Raw genomic sequence first — 23,951 nt, 5'->3', positions numbered from 1 at the left:
ATTAATACAGTATTAATACCAGTGGCAGCCCATCCGTACAGGGTGCAGGGGCACCGCCCTATTAAGCATGCGTCCAGCCCCTAATCTACATGCGCTGGACGTATGGATGCCCATGGTTTTTTTTTTCTTTTTAAAGCACGATTAGAGCCTGAGGCTCTAACTGGCTTCAAAAAGGGGTGGCTTGGGGCGCAGAGCACTGTGCCCGAGCCCACCCACTTGTGCGACAATAGCGAATTAATATTCACTATTGTCGTCTTGATTCTCCTCCTGGCTAATTAGGAAGCAGCTCCTGAAACCCAATTGGCCAGGGAGCCTTAGGACTCCCAATCGTGTCTCAGGACACACTGGCCAATCATGTCTCAGGACTCACTTCCTGTTTATCCCAGAGGAGAACAGAGAGAATGGCCTGGATCATTCCCCCTGCCTCCTATGTTAAGGTTAGTCTCTACTGCTGCCTTCTCATCCGTCTAATGCCCAGGGGGACGGGGTCATTGGTGTGCTTTCAGCGATCACTGCCTTCCCGTCCACTGTGCATCTCCTGTGGGGGGAGGTTGCTTGTGGCCACCCGGGGGAGTGAATGGTGTTAGTTCCCCCCCCCCCCCCCGAAATATTTAGCACCAGCTGCCACTGATTAATACAGTATTTTTTTGAGTTTCAGAAATGTTAATTTCTTTGAGTTGATTCATATTTTCTATCTTTTGTAAGCAATTTAAGAACACTTCATTGTCATTTCCTTTCAAGAACAAATCAAAATTATTTTGATCTGTTGTTGTGTGCAGCCCATAGGCCGCTGTCTACTTGCTTCTTTGGTAGTCCAGCACTCTCCCAAAGCCATTGAGTGCACTGAACATTTGTAAAGCACATTGCTGTGCTTTTCAACTGTGTGGAACTTTTTTACTGCTGCTTTTTAAATAGACCCTCAAAGTACTCAAAGTATTTAAGATAGTAAATACAGCAATGTAATAGTTATTAGTTTAACTAAAAATCCCAGCACTTTTCCGAAGCTGCAGGTGGCGAGTACAGTCGGCCATATAAATGCAAGGCTTGCGCGGCCGTATCCAGGTATCAGCAATGCTTTTGTGCAATGGCAAAATCACACGTATACATGTATGATGTATTCCCCGAACTTGCAAATTCTGCTTTTGAAAAATACATCATGCCGGCATGCGCATGATTGTGGATGCCTGGGCAGGGGAAAAACACCAGGATTTTACACTAGATCAGTTTGAAGCCTCAAAATGTCAATTTGCATAAGGCCTTAAAGTGATACTAAAGTCTCATTCTTTTTCTTTAAAAATAATAAACATGTTATACTTATTTGCTCACTATAATGGCCCCTTTCTCCTGTCAAGTGCCCACCCAGCAAGCAGCTTGCTATGGGTACACCCGAGCTGAGCCACAGCTCTGTGTATCTGTTTGGCCCCTCCCGCTCTCCTCATTGGCTAACTGACTTTAATTGACAGCAGCGGGAGCCAATGGCTCCACAGTTGTGTCACAGCCAATCAGGAAGGAGAGACAGTTGAGGCACTCGTGCACATTGTTGGATAGAGATGGGCTCTGGTAAGCATTAGGGGGCTGCTGTTGCATAGAATGCATTATGCCGCGTACACACGACCAGACTTTTCAACATCAAAAGTCTGACGGAATGATTCCGGCAGACTATTCGATCGTGTGTGGGCTGCAACGAACTTTTGATTTGCAAAAGTCTGACAGACTTTAGAAATGGAACATGTTTCAAATTTTTCCACCAGAACTCCGCCGGACCCAGTTCCTACCGAGAAATCCACTCGTGTGTGTGCTAGTTCGACGGACAAAAACCGATGCGAGGGCAGCTATTGGCTACTGGCTATGAACTTCCTTATTCTAGTCTGGTCATACGTCATCACATTCGAATCCGTCGGTGTGATTGTGTGTGGCCAAGTCCGTTCATTCGGAAAGTCCGTCAGAACTCTGTCAGAACTCTGTCAGAACTCCGTCAGAACTCCGTCGAAAGTCTGTCGGACCTAAGTCTGGTCGTGTGTACGCGGCATTACAATAAAAAAAAGTCTGCCTTTACAACCACTTTAATTCTCCCACGCAATATTCTCCCACATTTCCCTTTTTACTACACTACAAGCATATCATCAGACAAATACATATACAAATTACTTAAACTAATTAGAATTAATGTGCATTATGCAACACTATACTCAAATTAATTTTATATAATTTTTTTGATACCAATAGAGCTTTCTTTTGGTGGTATTTAACCTCCTTAAAGGTATTCCTGAGTGTGGCTCGGGGGGGGGGGGGGATTTCAGTACCATTAACGGTAACCCTGAGCCACACTTAGGATTGCATCGCTGGATCCTGGAAGAGGTGACCTTGTTCCCTTGTCCCTGGGATCCCACGATGTACCCCCGCTGTGTCCGGCGGCCGGATCTTCCACCCGATGCTCTGTGTGTTCCGGCTTCCCTGCGAGCGTTGCGGTGCAGGGGGGTGGAACCGGTGGCAGATTCAAAATGTAAAAAATCACAACACATACAATTCATTGTAATCTCATTGGATTACATTACTGTATTAAATCATTTGACTTCAGTTTGCCCCCCAGTGCTTTGTCCAGTGCCCTTACCTGCAGTTTTACTGTTCTTACTGTTCTTTCTGCCTGGAAACTGGGGAACGACCATAGCATCCAAAAAGCGTGCCTCTACATCAAAAGCGGTTTATGACCTGCTGGAAAATAGTGATACAGAATCACTTGCTGAATTGAGTGATAGCGATTCATGGGGAAATTCGTCATCAGACACAGAAAGTGATTTCAGCAACAATCCTTTGACTGAGCTCAGTGATGTGCGGACTTGGTGCCCTATTGACTGCGGGACGGATTACGCAGTGCCCCCAAGATTACCATTTACTGGAGCACCTGGTATGAAAGTGGATGTTGAAGATGACAACCCCTTGGCATACCTACAAATATATATATATATATATATATATATATATATATATATTTTTTTTTATATATAGTTTTTATTAGAGTTTAACAAATACAATACAGTATCATTGAATACAATTAGTAACAGTTACTATTAGACATCAACCAACATCGTACTATTCTTGGCAAGTGCCAATCCTGTTGAGATAGACTAACAAAACAGTTTTAAGGGGTAGTTTCGTTGTCAAAAACCAACTAATCAACACGTCGCGAGACCCTGTCAAGCCTCCTCCAACGCCCCATCTGGGAACAAGCTGCGCCGGAGGGGCTCGACATGGGAAAAAGAAAATTTAACATTCTGGTTCAAAGTTGTCAATTCACACTCTCAATATAATCTTGTCTTCCTGGTCTTTAAGTCTCTAGCACTATTGCTATTGATGATGAAGTTGTAAGGATAACAAGGGGGAGAAAGAGGGGAAAAGGGAAAGGAAGGGGGGAATCCTTTAATGCCCGTACCGTTCTTTCCAACATTTCCAATTATTGTCAAAAGTTTTGCAAGAGGTTCTTCTAATTGCCAATAGTCTTTCATAGTGTTAATTAAGATTCACCTGTGCTGTCACTTCCAAAGGATTCGGAGAGAGGGTGCTTCTCCAGTGTCTGGCTATGACTAGTTTTGCAGTAATTAATATATGAATAACCTCTATCCTAAATTGGTTAGGGTAAATGTTTATGCCTAGGTGGAGGATTGCCAGTGCTGGGTCTGGCGCTTGTATTATCCCATTAATGTCAGCAAGGATAGTAAAGATTTTCCTCCAGTAACTAGGTTTTGGCATTGGCAGAATATATGTAAGATCATCCCAGGGGCACCGTATTCTCTCCAGCATAACATGGAGTGAGTGGGGAACATCTTGATAGAGGGTTCTGTACCACTTTGTTAATATTTTTTGGGTTAGTTCCCAATGATTAATGCAGCTTGTGGCTTTGTATTTGTATCGAAACACTGTAATCCAGTGTTCTTTCTCGTAAGTTTTATCCAATTCTTTTTCCCATGACAGTATTACTGGGGATTTAAAAATTTTTTGTATGGTCTGGAGTATGTTGTAAATAAGAGATATTCCTTTACACCTGTCCTTGTCGGTCTTAAAGAAGTGCCACGCGGAAGTGTTTACTTCAATTCTCAGCAAGGGGTTTTTGGCTAAGAAGGAGGAGATTTGTCTGTATAATATATTACTCGTAGCGGGTAAATTATATTTGGCCTGTAAGAGCTGGAAGTTTAGGGTATCTTTTTGTGGTTGAGTCAATAAGTATCTCCAAGCTAAAAGCGTGGTTTTGGTTGTTGGGGAAAGGGATGCTAAGGATAAAGTTTCCAGGAATCTGCAAGCAGTAATAGACTTATAGGGTGTATTTTATTGATTGTAGCCTCTATGTTCACCCAGAGAGGGGCGGGATGAATACTGAACCAATGCTTAGTTTGTGCTAAGATGGATGCCCAATAATAGTCCTTTATGTCTGGGAGGCCCATCCTGCCTACCTTTCTGTGTTGTATGAGAATCTTATGGGAACAACGGGCTCTTTTTCCTTGCCAAAGGAACATTCTAAGTGTTTTATTCAGCTCATGGAAATGGGATGCTTTAAATGGAATGGGGAGCGTTCTAAATATATACAATATTTTAGGAAGGATAATCATTTTAAAGGATGCAATTTTGCCTGTCCAGGATAATTCGGTTTTGGCCATGCTGTTTAGTGTCTTCCGTATGTCTAGAAGTAAGAACTTGATATTTGTTTCTACCAGTTGTGATATTTTTGCCGTCAGGTAAATGCCCAGATAGGGGATATGTTTCTCCGCTCATATATATGGGAGAGTTTGCTTTAGGTGCTCTCTAGCATGTTGGTTTGCGCCAAGGTCTAGTATTAGGGACTTGTTAAAATTTACTTTATAGTAGGACAGGGTGCCGAATCGACTGAGGATATCATGTGTAAACGGTAATGAAACGGTAGGGTTTGTCAGGAGAAGGATCACGTCATCCGCAAAGAGGTTGATTACATGGGTGTTCTAGTGAAATTTAAAGCCTGAGATATGAGGGTGTTTTCTAATGGTCTTCGCCAGAGGTTCTATCATTAAGTTGAAGATAAACGGAGATAGCGGACATCCCTGGCGAGTTCCATTTGTGATCATAAATTCTTTTGACAATAGGCCTGAAATGAAAACTTGCGCTGAAGGGTTTGAATACAGGGCCAGTATGGCTGATAACGACTCACCCTGAAACCCGAATTTCCGTAAGACCGCCTCCATATATCCCCAATGGACGCTATCAAACGCCTTCTCTGCATCTATAGATAGAAGCAGGGAAGGCGTTTTCCAAGTCTCAGCTTGGTGAATAATATTTAATAGACGTCTGGTGGCATCTGATGCCTGACGTCCTTTGGTGAAACCCATTTGGTCCAGCTTCACCAGTTCCGGTATAATGTCATATAACCTGGTAGCCAGCATTTTAGCATATAGCTTGATGTCTCCATTTAATAGAGATATAGGCCGAAAATTGGATGGGACATCTGGGGATTTACCTGGTTTGGGCAGGGTAATCACATAAGCTTTGAGCATTTTTAGTGGAAAGGTGCCTGTTGTCCTGGCCTCGTTGAATAATGGTAGAAGATTAGGTATTAGAATTTGACTGAAGGCTTTATAATAACCATTTGATAAGCCATCCGGTCCTGGGGCTTTGATGGGGGGGGGGGGGGATTTTATGGCCCTTTCTAGTTCTACTGAGCAAAAGGGGTCGTTTAATGATTGAAGTTGGGTTTCCGATAGCGAGGGCAGTTTCAGTTTAGCCATGAAGCCGTCAATATCCTCTCTCCACGGTTGAATGGTCTTGGAGTCTTCTCTTAAGTTGTATAGGGATGAGAAATAATCTGCAAAAGCATCTGCAATTGCCTGCGGGTTCTCTACTTTCACTGAAGTATTAGGGTAGTATAAATGCGGAACCATGCGTTCTTTAAGTCGATTGGCTAGGAATTTACCTACTTTATTGTTATTCGCATAGTAGTTTAATTTAAGCTTACGCATATACTGATCATGTTGTACACTAAACATTTCTCTGAGTTTAAGGCGTAGGCTAGATAACTTCATGGCCAAAGCTGCGGTAAGGTTAGTTTGGTTATTCCTCTCTAATATACGGATTTCTGTAATGAGGTCTGTGATCTTAGCTGAACGTGCCTTGTACAGTAGGTGACCGCGATATTGTGTCAATCTCGCCACTTCTAGTGGCGAGATTGACACCCTATGAGCTCCGTCGCGGGAGCCAGCTAGAAACATTTTTCCTTTCCCAATAAGCATCGCTGGCCGGGTTGACACTGGTGCGGGGATCCAAATTGGATTCCCGCCAATACCAGGCACTGTGTTTGGTATGAATCCTAAGGGAGAACTCCACGCCAAATGTAAAAAAAAATGGCGTGGGTTCCCCCTTGTGAGGCATACCAGGCCCTTAGGTCTGGCGTGGGGTCCCCCCCAAAATCCATACCAGACCCCTATCTGAGCACACAGCCTGGCCGGCCAGGAAAGGGGGTGGGGACGAGCGAGCGCCCCCTCCTGAGCCGTACCAGGCCGCATGCCCTCAACATGGGGGGTGCCTTGGGGAAGGGGGGGCGCGCAGCCCCCCACCCCAAAGCACCTTGTCCCCATGTTGACAAGGACAAGGGCCTCTTCCCGACAACCCTGGCCGTTGGTTGTCGGGGTCTGCGGGCGGGGCGCTTATCGGAATCCGGGAGCCCCCTTTAATAAGGGGGCCCCCGGATCCCGCCCCCCCACCCTATGTGAATGAGTATGGGGTACAATGTACCCCTACCCATTCACCTGTGAAAAAAATGTACAAAAAAACACAACACACAAGGGTTAAAATAGTTTATTGCACAGCTCCGGGGGTCTTCCGTCTTCGGGGGGTCTTCTCGCTGGACTCCTCCGCTATTTTCTGCTAGCTCTTTTGCTAGCGGAGGAGCCCGGCTTTCTTCTTCGTCGCTGCCACCCTCTTCTTCCGACTTCGGGGGTCTTGTCCCCCTCTTCGTTTCTTCTTGCCGGGCCACCGCTTCTTCTTCCAGCTCTTTTACTAGCGGTGGCCCGGTCTTCTGTCGCCGCCGCCGCCACCTTCCGTTCTTCTTCTTCTTCTTCTGGAGATATTCTCTCCGGCCGCAATGCCAGGGACGCGGTGCGCGGCGACTTATATAGGGACAAGGGGCGGGGTCACCGGTTGATGTCACATGGTGACCCCACCCCCTTACGATGTCACAGTCCCGAAGGATGCTTAATGGTCATTCAAGTAAAGTTAGATGATATGTGGAATGATGTCGGCGTTCCTTGGGAAGTAGGATGTGGGACCTTGTCATCCTTTGTGGAAAGAGTAGACTCATAGCACAGGTTGGTAAAGGAAGTCTATGGTGACCTAAAAAGAAGAGAAAAAGGAAAACAAAACAAACAAGCAAAGTCCAAGTGGACCAGGCAGCATAGCTGCCCAAATAGTGGGTGCTAGGGTACGGTGGATGGTACCGTAAGAATTCGGGGAATCCTAATGAAAGCTTGTAGGCGGGAACCTAAACATTAAACTCATGTGTGTCGTGAGCTTGATCTTCTTTGATGTTTGGGTTGCCAGTCTGGTTGCATTTTGCCAGGAGGAGTCTTGTGTTGCGGAAGCAAATCCATGCTCGTATCGGGTGGTATGATTTGCCATTGTCTAAGGAGCTGCAAACCGTCCTCCAACGAGTTAACAAGGTGGTTGGAGCCCTGGTATGAGACGATGAGTTTAGCCGGATATTTCCATTTGTATATAATTTTATGGTTTCTCATTGCTTTTGTAATCGTCGCCATGTTGCGGCGCAGTTGCAGTGTGTGTTGCGGAAGATTAGGAAGCACTTGTAGATTTGTGGCTTGTTCCGGGAGATTCTCCGCTTTGGGGAAGATTTCCAGAATCTTCTCCTTGGTTTGGAAAAAATGAACCCTGAGTAACACATCACTTGGGACCTTCTAGAAAAGATGGTTTGGGCACTCTGTGGATTCTGTCGATCCTGAGATCCAATGGAGATAGTGATGGTGCTGCAGCTTGGAATAAATCGCTAACGTACGACAGATTGTTTCTGCGGGAACGATCCTCAAGATCGGCTAATTTAGTTTGCATTTTGGAGATGGTGTCTTGCTGGGACACATGGGAGTCCACCAGTGCACATTCTTGTTTCCACTTGATGCACTCTGTCTCCAAGCTCATTGATCTCAGCTCTGCATTGTTGACAGCATGATAGCATGTCTGATTGCAGTGATGTTCTCAGGGACATGAGCATATCTTTCAATGTAGTATCAGATATCGTTTGCCCTGTAGTTAGAAACATGGCGATCGGATCTGCCTGATAATGTGCAGCTGGGTCATTGTTTTGTGCACCACTCACCTTCATATCCAATGCAGAGTACCTGTTGCTCCGTGCGGATATCTCAGGGTCCAGTCTGGGTTTAGACTTAACAGGGCTCCTCGTTGTAGGTGAACTACATGGAGAGTTAGAGTTAGAACCACTGTCTTGCGTGTTGTACATTCTGGCTGCAGTGGCTTCTCATGCTCCAGCCTGTTTGATCGTGCCTGTGTTGCTGGCGCTAGATCACCTGGTGGTTGTCCGAGGAGTTGTCTCCCACTGCCATTTTCCTGTAGTCCGCAGGAGACGGCCGGGAAGAAATACGGTAATTTCATGATTTTAACCGGTGCCTGGTGTCTCCTCCGCGTAGCCTGGAAGGCTCCTTGTATCGGCGGTGGTCCGGCGGGTAGCGCCGGTGATCGTGCCTACGTCAGAGTGGGCGATATGCTGGTGATTCCCCTGCAGCCGAGCGGAGCTCTGTTAAGATGCGGCCATCACGGTGAGCGGTCGCCACGCCCCCCCTACAAATATTTTTGACCGATGAGGCTATTGAAAAAAGTTACAGAGACAAACTGGTACCAAGAGCAACAAGCTGCTACGCATCAGAAGTTTTCAAGAAGTATAAAGTGAGAACCAGTGACCAAAGAGGACAGTTGGAAATTTTTGGGCCTAAAAATTCTTCAGGAAGTGGTAGGGAAACCCCTGTAGAAGTGATATTGGACAACCAATAAATTACTTGCCATGCTATTCTTTGGCATGGTCATGTCAGAGTACAAATTTTTCCTGATAATGAAGTATTTGCACTTTGAAAACAATAAATAATTTGATGAAACTACTCATACAGCACTTAAACTCAAGAACATTTGGGAAGTATATCAAATGATTCTGAAGAATTTTGAATGGAGATATGTGCCAGATAGAGACATCAGCACAGATGAAAGTCTAATGGCCTACAAGGCAAGGCTCAGCTGGATACAATACATGGCATCAAAGAGAGCACGGTTTGGCATAAAATCCATTATGCTATGTGAATCAACAACTGGTTACATTTGTAATTCTGTCCTATACGCTGGGAAAGGAACCAAATTCAACCCAAAATACAGTAATTATGGAATGGCAACATCTTCAGTTCTTTCACTGGTTGAGCCATTGCTAAAACAGGGCTATTGTGTAACTGCAGACAACTTTTACACATTTCCTGAAATGTATGACTTTCTTCTGCAGAACAAAACAGATGCCCATGGAAACGTTAGGGCTAACTGTCGTGACATGCTGCCAATCTTTGGCAATAAGAAGCTCAAGCCTGGAGAAATGGCTGCATGGCAGAAAGGCACTGCGATGGTGCAACAACACCATAGGAGGAATTGACAGAGCCGACCAAGCAATGACATTCTATCCAGCAATGAAAAAACAACAAAAAAGTATTACAAGAAGATCTTCAGGCATATTCTTGAGAAATGATTGCGGAATGTCTACATTCTGCTCAAAAAAAAGAGTGACAAGCCTGTGGTTCTTGCTGACTTTGTTTAGAAAGTTTCCGAACTGATCTTTCTGAACCACCAAACACCAATGGCTGTGAATAGAGCTGGACTTCATGCTGCTGGTGTTGTCAACCTGGAATGCCTGACTGGTTGTCACTTCATGAACTACATCCCACCAACTGAGAAAAACTCAGCACCCACAAGGATGTGCGTAGTTTGTTGCTCAAAGCATGATGACAGTGGAAAGAAAATCTGAAAGGAAACCAGGTTCCATTGTCCTGATTGTGACGTCGGACTTTGTGCAGGTCCATGTTTAAAAATGTATCATACCCAGGATGTTTACTGAAGCAATATGACTAGTAATATTGCACCATTGTTTGGACAAAAAAAATGTCAGTGTTTTTGATTTGATTATATTATTGACTAAAATGTATTGAATAAAATGTGTTATTATTATTATATTATTTGTTATTATTTATAGTTATTTATTATATTATAATTTATGATTTCAAACTTTATCATACCCAGGATGTCTACTAGACTCTTGTTTGGACAGATTTAAGTGAGTTAGTCCTAAGAATTACAGGCCAAATTTCCATGCAAAACAATTGTACCGCTTTCAGCATCAAAAATCTGACATAATCATACCGCCAGATAGGTTAATCACCACTATTTAAAAAAAAATGTTGCTAAAGCAAAAAAGACTGAAAATTTTGGGGAAAAGGAGTTTTTCTTAGTTTCTGTTATAAACTTTGTAAAGAAATCATCTTTCTTCATAAATTTAGGCCAAAATGCATTCTGCTATATTTTCTTTTTTGAAAAAAAAACCTGCTGACAGCTGTCATCCGTTATCAAGGATGCGACGGCCAGCTTGTCGGCCTGCTCCTTAACAACCAGCTATTCATTGGTGCTGACAGCTGCCCACTGAGGAAAAATAATGGGCACTGGTGCATAGGAGCTATTAGTAGAGTTTAGCAGCGTTTAGGAGCTTTCAGCTTTTTTTTTCCTGCCAGTAAATCTCCCAAAAATGCAAAAAAAAAAAAAAAAAAAGTTTTTTATTTCTGCTCCTAAATGCTGAAGCTAAAAATACGCCTAAATATGAAAAATAGTATGGACACATAGGATAAGACTATTTGCTTCTAGAAGCTTAACAAAATGCTCAAAAGCTAGTGTGTATGGAGCCTCAAAGTGTATGTAAACTAAATATACATTTTTATTTTGTCTGACATCATGCCTCACGGCACACAATTTTCGTTACATTTTTATTTGTTAATTCGTTGCAAAGTTTCTTACCTGGAGTTCCTACTAGTAACAGCTCTTCAACAGCAGGCAGACAGCATTAAAACACTGCCTTGCTATAAGCAGCAGCATTGTATGTATGTTTTTTTGCATGCTACTTTAGTGGCTCATTGAGTTGCTTATCTGATAGACCATTCTGATTTCCCTTGAAAGAATTTGAAAACATTAATTGCCCTTTCAATTTTTAGAGGCCTAGAGACATTAAAGCCTGAGCTGAACTGTAAGGGTTACAGTTAAGGGTTTACTATTTATTTATTGTAGCTTAGTATTAATGTATTGAATTTATTTATTTATTATGTATTTTTTTTTTTATTTGTGTATTTACTTTACATTTATTTATTCATTTATTATTATTTGTATAATAATATATGAAATAAAATAATAAATAAATAAAATAATAATAAATAACCCCAACTCCTTATCTTAACTCTAACCTAAACTTAACTCAAACCCCTTACCTTAGAAATAAAATGGAAAAGCTAAAAAAGCTGAAATACCTAGCAACAAATGATGCAACAGATAATAGTTTTCTCTATTGGCTAATACAAAAATGCCAAAGCCAAAAAATGCTGCATACAAACGCGCAAGTCACGCATAAAAACGTGCCAAAAGCACGCATAAAAACACATGGAAAAGCGCTCAAAGATGCTACGCTCAGGTGCGAATGCAGCCTAACTCTAAATTAAATGTCTTTTTTATTCTTTTTTGAATAAGGAAGAGGTAAAATTGCTGGCAGGTTTTTACTTCTGACTGTGACCACATAGAGAAAAGCCGCCTTGGCAAGCTGGGTTAAATTTATAAATAAAGTATTGCAGCCTTGTCATGTGTGCAGAATCCTTCACCTGCCATGTCCCCTTGTAGATGGGTGGTTGGTGGCAGTAAAACACACATCAACTACCTGGTTTTACTACCCACCTGCTGCCATGTCAAAAAGGTCTTACTATAGGTATACTTGTCATTATAAGAGCACTTTGGCCAGGAATTTTTTTTTAGCAGGAAGGGTTTTTACTGCAGAAGAGACATACAATAAAAGCTTTTTAATTTCCTTTCACAACCTGTAGTGCTTTGGTCTCATTTGATCAGAGCACCTTCTTCCACTTGTTTGCTGTGTCCCCCACCTGGCGCCTCGCAAACTGCAAATGGGACTTCTTATGGCTTTCTTTCAACAATGGATTTCTTCTTGCCACTCTTCCATAAAGACCATATTTGTGGAGTGCACGACTAATAGTTGTCCTGTGGACAGATTCTCCGACCTGAGCTGTGGATCTCCAGATTTATCATTTTTCGTTGTAACATGACAAAATGTGGAGCATTTCAAGGGGTTTTAATACTTTTTCAAGGCACTGCATGCATGAACTCATGCACTTAATTTTTTTTGATTCACTGCGCATGCTCAGTAACATAAATAATGGTGATACTGTAATCCTGGAACACAACATCTTTGGGACAGTGAACTTACTGTAGATGCAGGACTGTCCCTGAAAATATGGGATAGTTAGTATCTATACTAGATGTGAGAGATCTGTCCTACAGGAAAGAAAGGTCTAAATGACCCATTTGTCACAAGTATTAACAGCTTGGAGAGTGAGCTGCTCACGAGAGCTGATTGATTAGGGCTTCAAAAGAGGTGGATATACACCAATCATCCATAAGTTTATGCATGACTTATGTGATCCTCCTACAAATTAATTTTGTATCCTTAAGCCATTTGTATATTATTTAAGCAGCATTGCTATAGTAAATGTATTTTTTGTGAATGTATATACCTAGCACTGACATGATATTGTCTAGCAGCTAGATGATCTGTTTCCCATTGGTGCATCTGTTAGGGGGCTCCTCTTCCATCTCTTGCATCTGAGAGGCATTTCCTATGTATGGAACACATTTGCAGGGCGTGATACATTCCAGCAGCGTATTTCTGGGTTTTCGCGTTATCTTGGGGGTTGATTCCTCTGTGATTCGTGTCACCTGGAGACATACTTAAAAGGGCGTGCTTGTGTGGTAGAGCCACGCCTCTGATGATATCCACTCGGATGAAACATGTCAGGTGGCTATGAGACACAAGCATGCTGAATGTCGCGGCTGTTTTGTTTTATGATGATTGTGCTCTTTGATTGCACATGTAAGTTGCTACAGTAAATCCTTTCACAAGTGAGACGGGCTTCACTATATGGTGCTTTATTTCCATTTGGTGATGATATCCCCATGATTGGGTGAGATGCCCACTGACTGCTAGAAGTGTACTGCTTTGTTACTGCCTGGGACAAGTGAATAGATGCAAGCTTTGCAGTGTATTTTAACCATCAAGTTACTGGTGATTGACAAGTTTAGATGTGATGCCTTGGGAAGTTATTAAGCAATGCCTATCACTTGCTGATATCTGGTAAGCAGATTTTATTCTCACGTGGTGTGGTGTGCTACACGCTGAAAACTGGATTATCATATTTTCCTATTTTAATACTTCAAAGACTATTGCTTTTTATTAGCGCTACATGTGGACTTTTTATAGTTTTATATTTGCTTATCAACAAATAGTGCTGGCTGCTTTCCTCTTTCAATATTAGTACCTTTTTTAGTAGCGCAGATACCTACCTGTTTTTATTGTTTTACCATTTGTTTGATCTAGTATTTGCTGCTCTCTGGTTGATTGCAATATATCACTATGGACGTTTTTGACTTCAGGGATGCACGTTCTCTGGATCCTTAAGATATTTTTTGTAATGTGGAAGTTCAACAAAATCTTCATATTGGAGGCCTATTCATGGTTGCAGAAATCCAAGGTAGTTGGGATGTGGCCTTCTTAGAAAAATGGATGGATGATAAAATGGTTCAGAGGTGCCTGAGGTTTGAGATCACCACTCAGGAGGATGAACCAGACCTCCAAGGCTGGTACAAAAATTTTAATAATGTCGGACTTTTTTAACTACTAGGAAAAGACGTAAATTGATTAAATTAGATGAGGACATATCAGATGTTAAAAATAAACACCCAATAAAGAATTAGATGAATATAAAAATAAATCTGATAATTTAAAAAAGATCCTTGAAAAAGAGCATGTGGAACAGAAATAAAAAAGAAAAGAAAAATACACTAGGGATTTGGATGACTATAAAAATAATCAGGTATCCAAGTGGCAGGTCAGGAGGTCTGCTCTAGCCAAAAGAGGGGCTGATCAGGGCCCTGGACCGGCCACTAATACTGGATCTACTATAGAAACACCTCAATCTTACATTAGGGGTCATAATAATAATAATAATAATGCCACCCCAGTTAGGGTCTAAAAAAATAAACCACCAGAACCACCCACAGGCCATTTGAGGTCCTCCTCACAATAAAAATTCAAGGAATGGTCATGCTCAATACAATTATTCATAAGGACCATACCCTGATGAGGTACCCGTTTATAATCAATATGAACCTTTAGAAGAATATGATACATCCTGTACAATAATAATAGATATATTGTTCAGCATCACTCTTATCACACTCCAAGATCCTCACATCCTCGACATAGGCCATCAGGATGGGATCATCCTGGTTATTACCCCCCAGGGTGATCGCAACATCCTACCCAACATCTTCTCTTTTTCCGAAAGGCCCTCAAAAAAGCAAGAGGGGTGGAGAACTAATGAGGGGAACAGAGGGGGAGGAGTTACTGATCCAAAAAGGAGAAGAGTATAAAGGATGCTGGTATATTCAATCTTAGTGCTAAAATGCTTACTGACAATGAAAAATTTGTGTTGAATCATGGCTTAAACTTTGCCCCTAATAAACTTCTAAGTAAATGTGGAGCATTTATTGATGTCCATAAATATATACGAAAGAGGTCGATCAAGGACCATACGATCAGGGTTAGCAAATGCCTCACTCTTCAACCCACCAGAACATGTACCTCCATCGATCTTGGTATTTAAAGATCTTGTGTTGAAAGACATTGATAAACTTAAAATTAAGAAAGATAGGAATAATTTTATATTTTGTGAAGGTTTGAAATCCTTGGAAAATAGGAAGGATAAAGGCGATGGTATTGTGGTAATGGATAAAACAGCTTATGTGGAAGAAATGAATAAGACCTTAATGGGAGGAGGACACCATCTATGCCCTTAGGAGACCAGAAATGGTTTTCTGGGGTAGATATATAGATGGGGGATGGGATGACGATATGACGCCATTGGCTGTATTCATGGAACAGCTTAATTATAATACTTTGGGCATTTCTTTGCAATATGAGGCCAGCCAGACTAATATCCATTTTCTAGATTTAAACATCGAGATTAGAGAGAATACTTTTAACATTTCTACCTACTTCATAAGTGCTGATTGAAATGTGTATATAGGGTAGTTGCCATCACCCCACATGGCTTAAACCAGTACCTAAGAGTCAGTTAATTTGCTTAAGGCGAAATTGTACTATGAAAAAGGATTTTTTTGAACAAGCGTCTTCCTTAAAAAATATATTCATTGATAAGGGCTACCTTCCTGGTGATTAGGATAAAGTTATTGGTGAGGTGGCTAACATGGATAAAGCTGTGATGCTGAAAGGCAGAGCTAAAGTACGTCAGAATGATCATAATTTTTATATCGTCACCACATACTCACACCAATATTATGATGTTAAAAAAAATTCATTTAAAACATTGGGCAGTTTTAAAAAAATTATAGTGTTGGGCCCTGTCCTTCCAGACCATCCACAAGTAGTATTTAGAGGAGTTCCTCCCCTTAAACTTAGAGTAGCATCTAACATTCTAGACACTCCCAATAAAGTTTATTTTTTCAGAAAAGAAAAGGTTTCTATCCATGTCGCAAATGTGCTGATTGCCATCTTAATAGAAACAAATATAGAAAAATTTGCTGATTTAAATCTAACGTTACATTGAAAGAGTATGATATTAATACAGTCATTACTTGCATGTCCCAAAACGTGGTTTACATGTTATTCTGTCCATGGGGTCTACAATATGTGGGCCGCACAGTTAGGGCTATGAATGTTAGAATAAAAGAACATGTGGCTAACATCAAAAAGGGGTTTCCTAAACATACTGTTTCCCGTCATTACCTAGAGTGTCACAACAAAAATCTAGCAGGTACTACATTCACAGCTATTGATAGGTTTACTCCACATTGGCGTGGGAGTGTCGTTAAGAGAGATATCTTGCGTATGGAAAACCGATGGATTTATTATTTAAAATGCTACACACTATTCAGGTTAAATGTAGATTGGGACGTGAATAGCTTCATTAATAACAGTTGAGGTCTATTAATTATCCTTATAGAGTTCATTGTACACCCTCAGCACAAGGGGGGCAATAGCAATGACGCTAATATATTATGTTTTATGATATTTCGATGGGTGATAGTTTACTAAATGTCCATTAGGGGCGCTTCGTTTCTTAAAGATTGTAGCTTTTTTAAATATTATTTAATTATTATTTCAGGTGCTTGTATAGCGCCATCAATCTACGCAGCGCATTGCATGTGTGTTGTGCATTTGCATCGGTCTCTGCCCTTAGGGAGCTTGCAGTCTAGAGTCCCTAACTCACATTCATGCATACTGTGGTTAGTTTGGTCAGGATCCGATTGACCTGCTGACATGTCTTTGGAGTGTGGGGGAAGGAGGGGGTACCCGGAGGGGGCCCATGCAGGCATGGGGGGAGCATGCAAGCTCTGGGTGGGTGGTGTCATGGTTGTGGTTGGGATTTGAACCAGCAAACCTTTTTTCTGCTGGGGTGCTAACCACTACACCACTGTGCCATCCATTTAATAAATGTTTTCACATTTTGATTGTGGTGTATTTTTCTTAATCTGAATTATGCGTGATGGATCCGAACACAATAGTCTAAGTTGGTGAATTAAAATAAAAAAAAAATATATACATAAAACTATTTTTAAGAAATAAAAAAAAAAATGATAATTGGCATGTGCGTATGTATTCATCCCCTTTCTTATGAAGCCTATAAAAAGCTCTGGTGCAACCAATTACCTACCTTCATCATTAGTGAAATGATGTCCACCTGTGTGCAATCTAAGTGTCACATGATCTGTCATTACATATACACACCTTTTTGAAAGGCCCCAGAGGCTGCAACACTTAAGCAAGAGGCTCCACTAACCAAACACTGCAATGAAGACCAAGGAACTTGCCAAACAAGTAAGGGACAATGTTGATGAGAAGTACAAGTCAGGGTTAGGTTATAAAAAATATCCAAATCTTTGATGATCCCTAGGAGCACCATCTAATCTATCATAACCAAATGGAAAGAACATGACACAACAGCAAACCTGCCAAGAGACGACCACACACCAAAACTCACGGACCGGGCAAGGAGGACATTAATCAGAGAGGCAGCACAGAGACTTAAGGTAACCCTGGAGGAGCTGCAGAGTTCCTCAGCAGAGACTTTGCTATCTGTACATAGTACGACAATAAGCTGTATGCTCCATAGAGTTGGGCTTTATGGCCAGTGTGCGAGTGGCCAGAAGAAAGCCATTACTTTCAGCAAAAAACTAAATGGCACATTTTGAGTTAGCAAAAAGGCATGTGGGAGACTCCCAAAATGTATGGAGGAAGGTGCTCTGGTATGATGATACTAAAACTGAACTTTTTTGGCCATCAAAGAAAACGCTATGTCTAGCGCAAACCCAACACATCACATCACCCAAAGAACATCATACCCGCAGTGAAACATGATGGTGGCAGCATCATGCTGTAGGGGTGTTTTCCAGCAGTCGGGACTGGGAAACTGGTCAGGGTTGAGGGAAAGATGGATGGTGCTAATTACAGGGATATTTTTGAGCAAAACCTGTACCACTCTGTGTGTGATTTTAGTCTAGGACAGAGGTTCACTTTCCAGCAAGACAATGACCCCAAACACACTGCTAAAGCAACACTTGAGTGGTTTAGGGGAAACATGTAACTGTGTTAGAATGGCCTAGTCAAAGGCCAGACCTCAATCCAATAGAAAATCTGTGGTCAGACTTAAAGATCACAAGCGCAAATCATCCCGTTTGAAGGAGTTAGAGCAGTTTTGCAAGGAGGAATGGGCAAAAATCCCAGTGGTAAGATGTGGCAAGCTCATAGAGACTTTTCAAAAGCGACTTGGAGCTGTAATAGCCGCAAAAGGTGGCTCTAAAAAGTATTGTCTTTAGGGAGGTGAATAGTTATGCACATTGACTTTTTCTGTTATTCTGCACTATTTGTTGTTTGTTTCACAATAAAAAAAAAACATCTTCAAAGTTGTGGGCATGTTCTGTAAATTAAATGATGCAAATCCTCAAACAATCCATGTTAATTCCAGGTTGTGAGGCAACAAAACAGGAAAAATGCCAAGGGGGGTGAATACTTTTGCAAGGCACTGTATATATGTTTTTATAGTTTCATAGTTAGTTAGGTTGAATAAAGACACCAGTCCATCCAGTTCAACCTGAGTGAGTGTCTACAATTATCCCTATACATTGCACACTCATGTTGGTCCCTACCCTCAAGAAGCACACAATCCAAGGTCCCCATTCTTATACTAGGGCCAATTTTGGACAGAAGCCAATTAACCTACCTGCATGTCTTTGGATTGTGGGAGGAAACCGGAGTACCCAGGGGGAAACCCACGCATGCACAGGGAGAACATACAAACTCCAGGCAGGTGGTGTCATGGTTGGGATTTGAACCAGTGACCCTTCTTACTGCTAGGTGAGAGTGCTAACCACTACACTAAGTTGCTACAATAAATCCTTTCCCAAGTGAGACAGGCTTCACTATATGCTGCTTTAAATCCAATTGGTGATGATATCCCCTTGATTGGGTGAGACGCCCACTGACTGCTAGAAGTTTACTGCTTTGTTGCTGCCTGGGACAAGTGAATGGATGCAAGCTTTGCAGTGTAGGGTTGTGGATGTACTGTGGATGCTACACAGCCTTTCTTGATCAATAGGGAAACAAAGTGAAAATCTCTGGAGCAGTGCTGAAAGTAGGTATTTAACACTCCTGGGTATACTGAGGGGAGTGGGTATAAAGTTATATATTTAAAATTTGAAATTGAAAAACATGGTCCTACAGATCATCATCCACCAACAAATTGCTTGAGCAAAACACAGATTTGCTTTAAGATTAATCCAATTCAGGCGCATTATATCATGACCACATAAGTACATAAAATAAATCCATCTCAAATTTTTACTTTGGATTATGCTATATATTTATCCTATAAATGTATTAACTGTTTGTCGTTTTAGTTACATCATATGCAGAACACTAAGGCATACTCATTTTTATCATTGTTTTCCTATTTTTCAGGATATTGTCAAGTGCAGGAAAGGAACTGACAGATAATTTCCTGAAGGCATTAGCCCTCCGGGAAGAAGCTAACCGCAATGGGAAGATGACTGTGAGTACAGAATTTTAGATTGTCAACAGCTTACTGTACATTGGAAAATGGCGCTGAAGGATATACTAATCGAGAAACATTTTTATTGTCTACAGTCACACAATGCTGAAATTTTACTGTATCAGCTGATTTAGTCAGAAAAATGTTTAGAATGTAATATACTGTTGGCTTACTTTTTGTAAGTGTGTGCTCTTGTACTTGTAATGCCGCGTACACATGACCCGACTTTCCAGCAGACTAGGTCCGTCGGGATCAGTCCGTCAGACAATCTGATCGTGTGTGGGCTAGCCCGATTGTTTTTCGTAAAATCATAATCACAATCAAAATCATATCCGACGAACCTAGAAATAGAACATGTTTCAAATCTATCTGACGTACTCAATTCCGGGAATCGGGAAAACCATCCATCTGTGTGCTAGTCTGACCGACCAAATACGACACAAGGGCAGCTATTGGCTACTGGCTATTGAACTTCCTTGTTTAGTCCCGTTTACGTCATCATGTTCAAAACTAGCAGACTTTCGAACGGACTAAGGGCTTTTTCATACGGGGCGGATCCGTGCTGATCCGCCCCATGGACATGCACTTGCCCAGCGGGGATCGCTTCGTTGATCACCGCTGAGCAGGAAGATGACAGGTCTGTCTCTGCACACTGCGCAGGGATGGACCTGTCAGAGCGCCGCTCTCCCCTATAGGAGATCGGATGATGACGGACCGCAGAGTCCGTCGTCACCCGATCCGAACCGATGACGGATGGAAAAGTAGGTTTTTCCTCTGTCACACTTTTTTTCTGATCGGAGCGGGTCGGATGTCAGCGAACATGTCACCGCTGACATCCGAAGCTCCATAAACCTCTATGGAGCATCCGTTCAGGTCCGCCTGTCAATTTTTGAGGCGGACCTGAACGGATGCTCCATAGAGGTTTATGGAGCTTCGGATGTCAGCGGTGACATGTCCGCTGACATCCGACCCGCTCCGATCAGAAAAAAAGTGTGACAGAGGAAAAACCTACTTTTCCATCCGTCATCGGTTCGGATCGTTCATGTGACGGAGGCCTTAGTCCATTCGTGTGTCTCCAAGTCCATTAGTTCGGAAAGTCCGTCGGAACTCTGCTGAAAGTTAAACAGGAAGACCATCGGACCTAGTTTTCTGGAAAGTCCGATCGTGTGTACACGGCATTAGTGTACATTTTTACAGTTTTAAATTAATTATTTGCTGTGCCTACTCCACATGCATGTAGTTGTCATTGTAGTTTGGACATTGCTGAGTGGCAAAAAAGAAAAAACTCTGTGCCAACAAACTAGGAAGGAGATCTTGGTTTGCCTGTCAGGTGATATCCCAGATTTCTGCTATTTTGCTGTATGTCTCAGCAACTGTGCCTATTTGCCTTCAGATAAAAAAAAAGTTGTCTTCAAGTGTGTACCTGATAGAGATGTAAGAATGAGTAACTCCTTGTTTTGTCTTAGAATCAGATCATTAAAATGACCCAGCATGGCTGATTCAACAGAAAGGAGTCAAAAATAAAATCAGCCTATGTGAGGCTGGATTCACACCTATGCATTTTTTGTGCTTTTTGCATTTTGCAAATTTGCACTACAGAACGTGTTCCATAGGAAACCATGGTGAATGGACTGTAGTGCAAATCTGCAAAATGCAAAAAGCACTAAAACTGCATCCAGTCTAAAGTTGTGTGCTACTATTTTACTCATCTGCAGTGAATGGATCTGTATAAATCCAGGAAATAGGGAATGCATTTTTTTAGGGAATGTATAGTACGTTTTTGTGCCCCACCTAGTGTTCCAATTAAAGGATCCACTGGTACAGCTTTTTCATTAAAGTGGATGTAAACCCACCACTCACCCAATATTAACTAATGGCATAGTATTAATGTGTATATACATGCAAGTCTCCTGCATATATCCCTACCTTGCAAATGTCAGCCCCTTCAGCTGTGGGAGCCCCGCAAAACTCTAGAATCGGTGGCCGGGTCTCTTTTCTGGAGCTCAGTGGGCAAAGTCGTGATGTCACAAGACTCCCCGCCCACCTCTACACTCTCCTACTCTCCTATTCCTAAGTTTTAAGTAACATCCAGTCAAAACTCAGAAAAGGCACCACATGACTTCAGCATGCCCAATCATGCTGAGGTGTGGAACAGCTAATCTTGGAAGAGCTGGAGAAGAAAGGAGGAGGGATGTGAAGCTGGAATCGTAACACCTTCTGCTCTCATGTAGGGCACAGATGTCTTGACTTCCTCTACTGTACCAGGTAGAAGTCTTCATTAAAACTTTTTTTTCAGGTTTGCATTCAATTTAAGGCTGAGTTCACACTTATGCAAATTAGATGTGGTTTTCCACATCCAATTCGCATGACAGTAGGCTGTGACCATCTCTCAATGGAGCCGGTTTACAAATCTCTGAGATGGCTGCCGAGCGAATTGCACAGGGGTCCTGCGTGCCTTTGGCTTAGTTTCAGGTTTGAATTCAGGCTAACATTTGGGCCTGAAACAGAGGACAGTGATGCACCAGACCCCTGCTGTGAGCCGCATCCGAATTAAGTGTGAACCCAGCCTTAATCACAGGTAATACTTACTGTGGCACTGGCCTAAGTATATAGAACAACAGCAGCCCGCATTTTATTTTCATGATAGACCATCAATAACTGATCTAAGTGCAGTAAAATGATTTTTGGTTATTAATATGATATGATTTTAATAAATAAGGAATTTTGTGCACACTGTACAAATGATCTGCAAGCATAAAGTAAAAAAATCTCAAAGCAGGAAAATCCCCTAAATAATGTGTAAACTATATGCTGCTATAAAAAATTGTAAAGAATAAATCATTGACTTCAATTATTGAAATCATTAAATATAAGTAATAAGTTATTACACAGAGGCAGTACGTAAAACCATATAGTGCTGATTATAATAATCAAATCAAACAATTAGTGAAAAACAAATATCCATTAAGGTACGTGCACAAATAACACAATTCTATGTGCACATGTATACTTACACATATTAAAACCAATAAAATTGAATTGCTAAATGTGAATTTGGCACATTGTGAAAGTTCCATATCACCAGTGTGCTCAAACTAGTGCTGCAATATCAAATAAGCAATACAACAATGTCCAAAAGGTGTTCATGAATATTAAATCGTGTCATCATCCACAGGTGATAAAAACACTGTGAGCTGTGTCCATGTAAAACCTTCACCAACCCCTATGGGCCTCTCAGCTTATTACTATGACTTTTTGTTGAAAAAAATGTCTTAAAAGCACACATCCACCTAAAGCCAGGACAGGGCTATCTTCCAAACGGTGGATGCCACAAAATTATACCCCATGGAGCATTGCAAATATCGAGGCTCCACTAAACCTCTGAAGGTATGCTGTGGTATTTGGCACCAATCCGTCAGTAGCATTTCCTTTAAGTCCTGTAAGTTGCGAGGTTGGGCCTCTATTGATCCTGACTTGTTTTGCCAGCACATCTCACAGCTGCTTGACTGGATTGAGATCTGGAGAATTCAGAAGCCAACACCTCAAACTTGTTGTTGTGTCCCCAAACCATTCTTGTATTCATCCAACTAGACCACCTTCTTCTGTTGCTCTGTAGACCAGTTGTGCTGCTCACATGCCCACTGTAGGAGCTTTTGGCTTTGTACATGGGTCAGCATGGGCACCCTCACTGGTCTGTGGCTACGCAGCCCCATGTGCAACAAACTGCAATGCACTGTGTATACCAGTTATTAAAGCAGCTGATATATACCAAACCTAAGGCCCCTTTCACACATGCGGATATTATGTCTGTATTTCATTCATCCGTTTGCGGATGAAATACGGACATACATGCATTCCTATGGGATAGCGGGTGTCTGCGGATAAACATCCGCAGACACCCGCTATTGTCCGCCTCCACTATTGTCCGATTTTGCAGACGGAGGAAAATCCTATTTTTCTATCTGCCTGCAGAGTGGATCGGATGAACACGGACAGACAGTCCGTGCTCATCCGATCCCCCATAGAGGAGAGCGGAGAGCTGACAGGGTGGTCCCTGCACAGTGTGCAGAGACCACCCTGTCCGCCGCCGGCTCAGCGGGGACAACGGAGCGATCCCCGCTGAGCAAGTGGATCATCACTGATTACTGATCTGTCCCATGTGAAAGGGGCCTAAGGCTTGCATATTAGAGGCATCTAGTGAGTTTGAAGCCCTGGGGGAATGTGATGCACATGGTGGAATACGGATCTCTTTATTCTCTGGTAGAAGGCATGCTTGGATAACAACTATAGATTACCTTCAACACCTCGGATATTTTGAACTGTCCCTAACACCCTGAATGCTTTTAATGCTTTGAACTGTCCTACCTTAACCGTCTGCTACATAATAATTTATAACTAGGGTGTTTGCCACTGGTTTATAATATTACCATATTATTAATTTAATTATTAGCGCTGTTTTAGTATTTATAACATTCAGTGTTTGGACTGTTTTTA

The 23,951-nt window shown here is 42.0% G+C and overlaps 1 protein-coding gene across 1 annotated transcript in view; it reads left to right on the top strand.

Annotated features, from left to right (window-relative positions):
• Positions 1-23,951, top strand: part of CFAP299 (cilia and flagella associated protein 299) — a 761,000-nt gene that overhangs the window by 214,966 nt on the left and 522,083 nt on the right. The window contains exon 3 of the mRNA XM_077476172.1: positions 19,367-19,457. Coding sequence (XP_077332298.1) covers positions 19,367-19,457 — 91 coding nt within the window. The remainder of the gene's footprint in view (positions 1-19,366; positions 19,458-23,951) is intronic.

Source organism: Lithobates pipiens, unplaced genomic scaffold, assembly GCF_037356315.1.
Source record: "Lithobates pipiens isolate NorthernLeopardFrog02 unplaced genomic scaffold, aLitPip1_a1.2 Scaffold_13, whole genome shotgun sequence".
Taxonomy (NCBI): Eukaryota; Metazoa; Chordata; class Amphibia; order Anura; family Ranidae; genus Lithobates; species Lithobates pipiens.
This window is presented reverse-complemented; position numbering and strand designations above follow the sequence as displayed.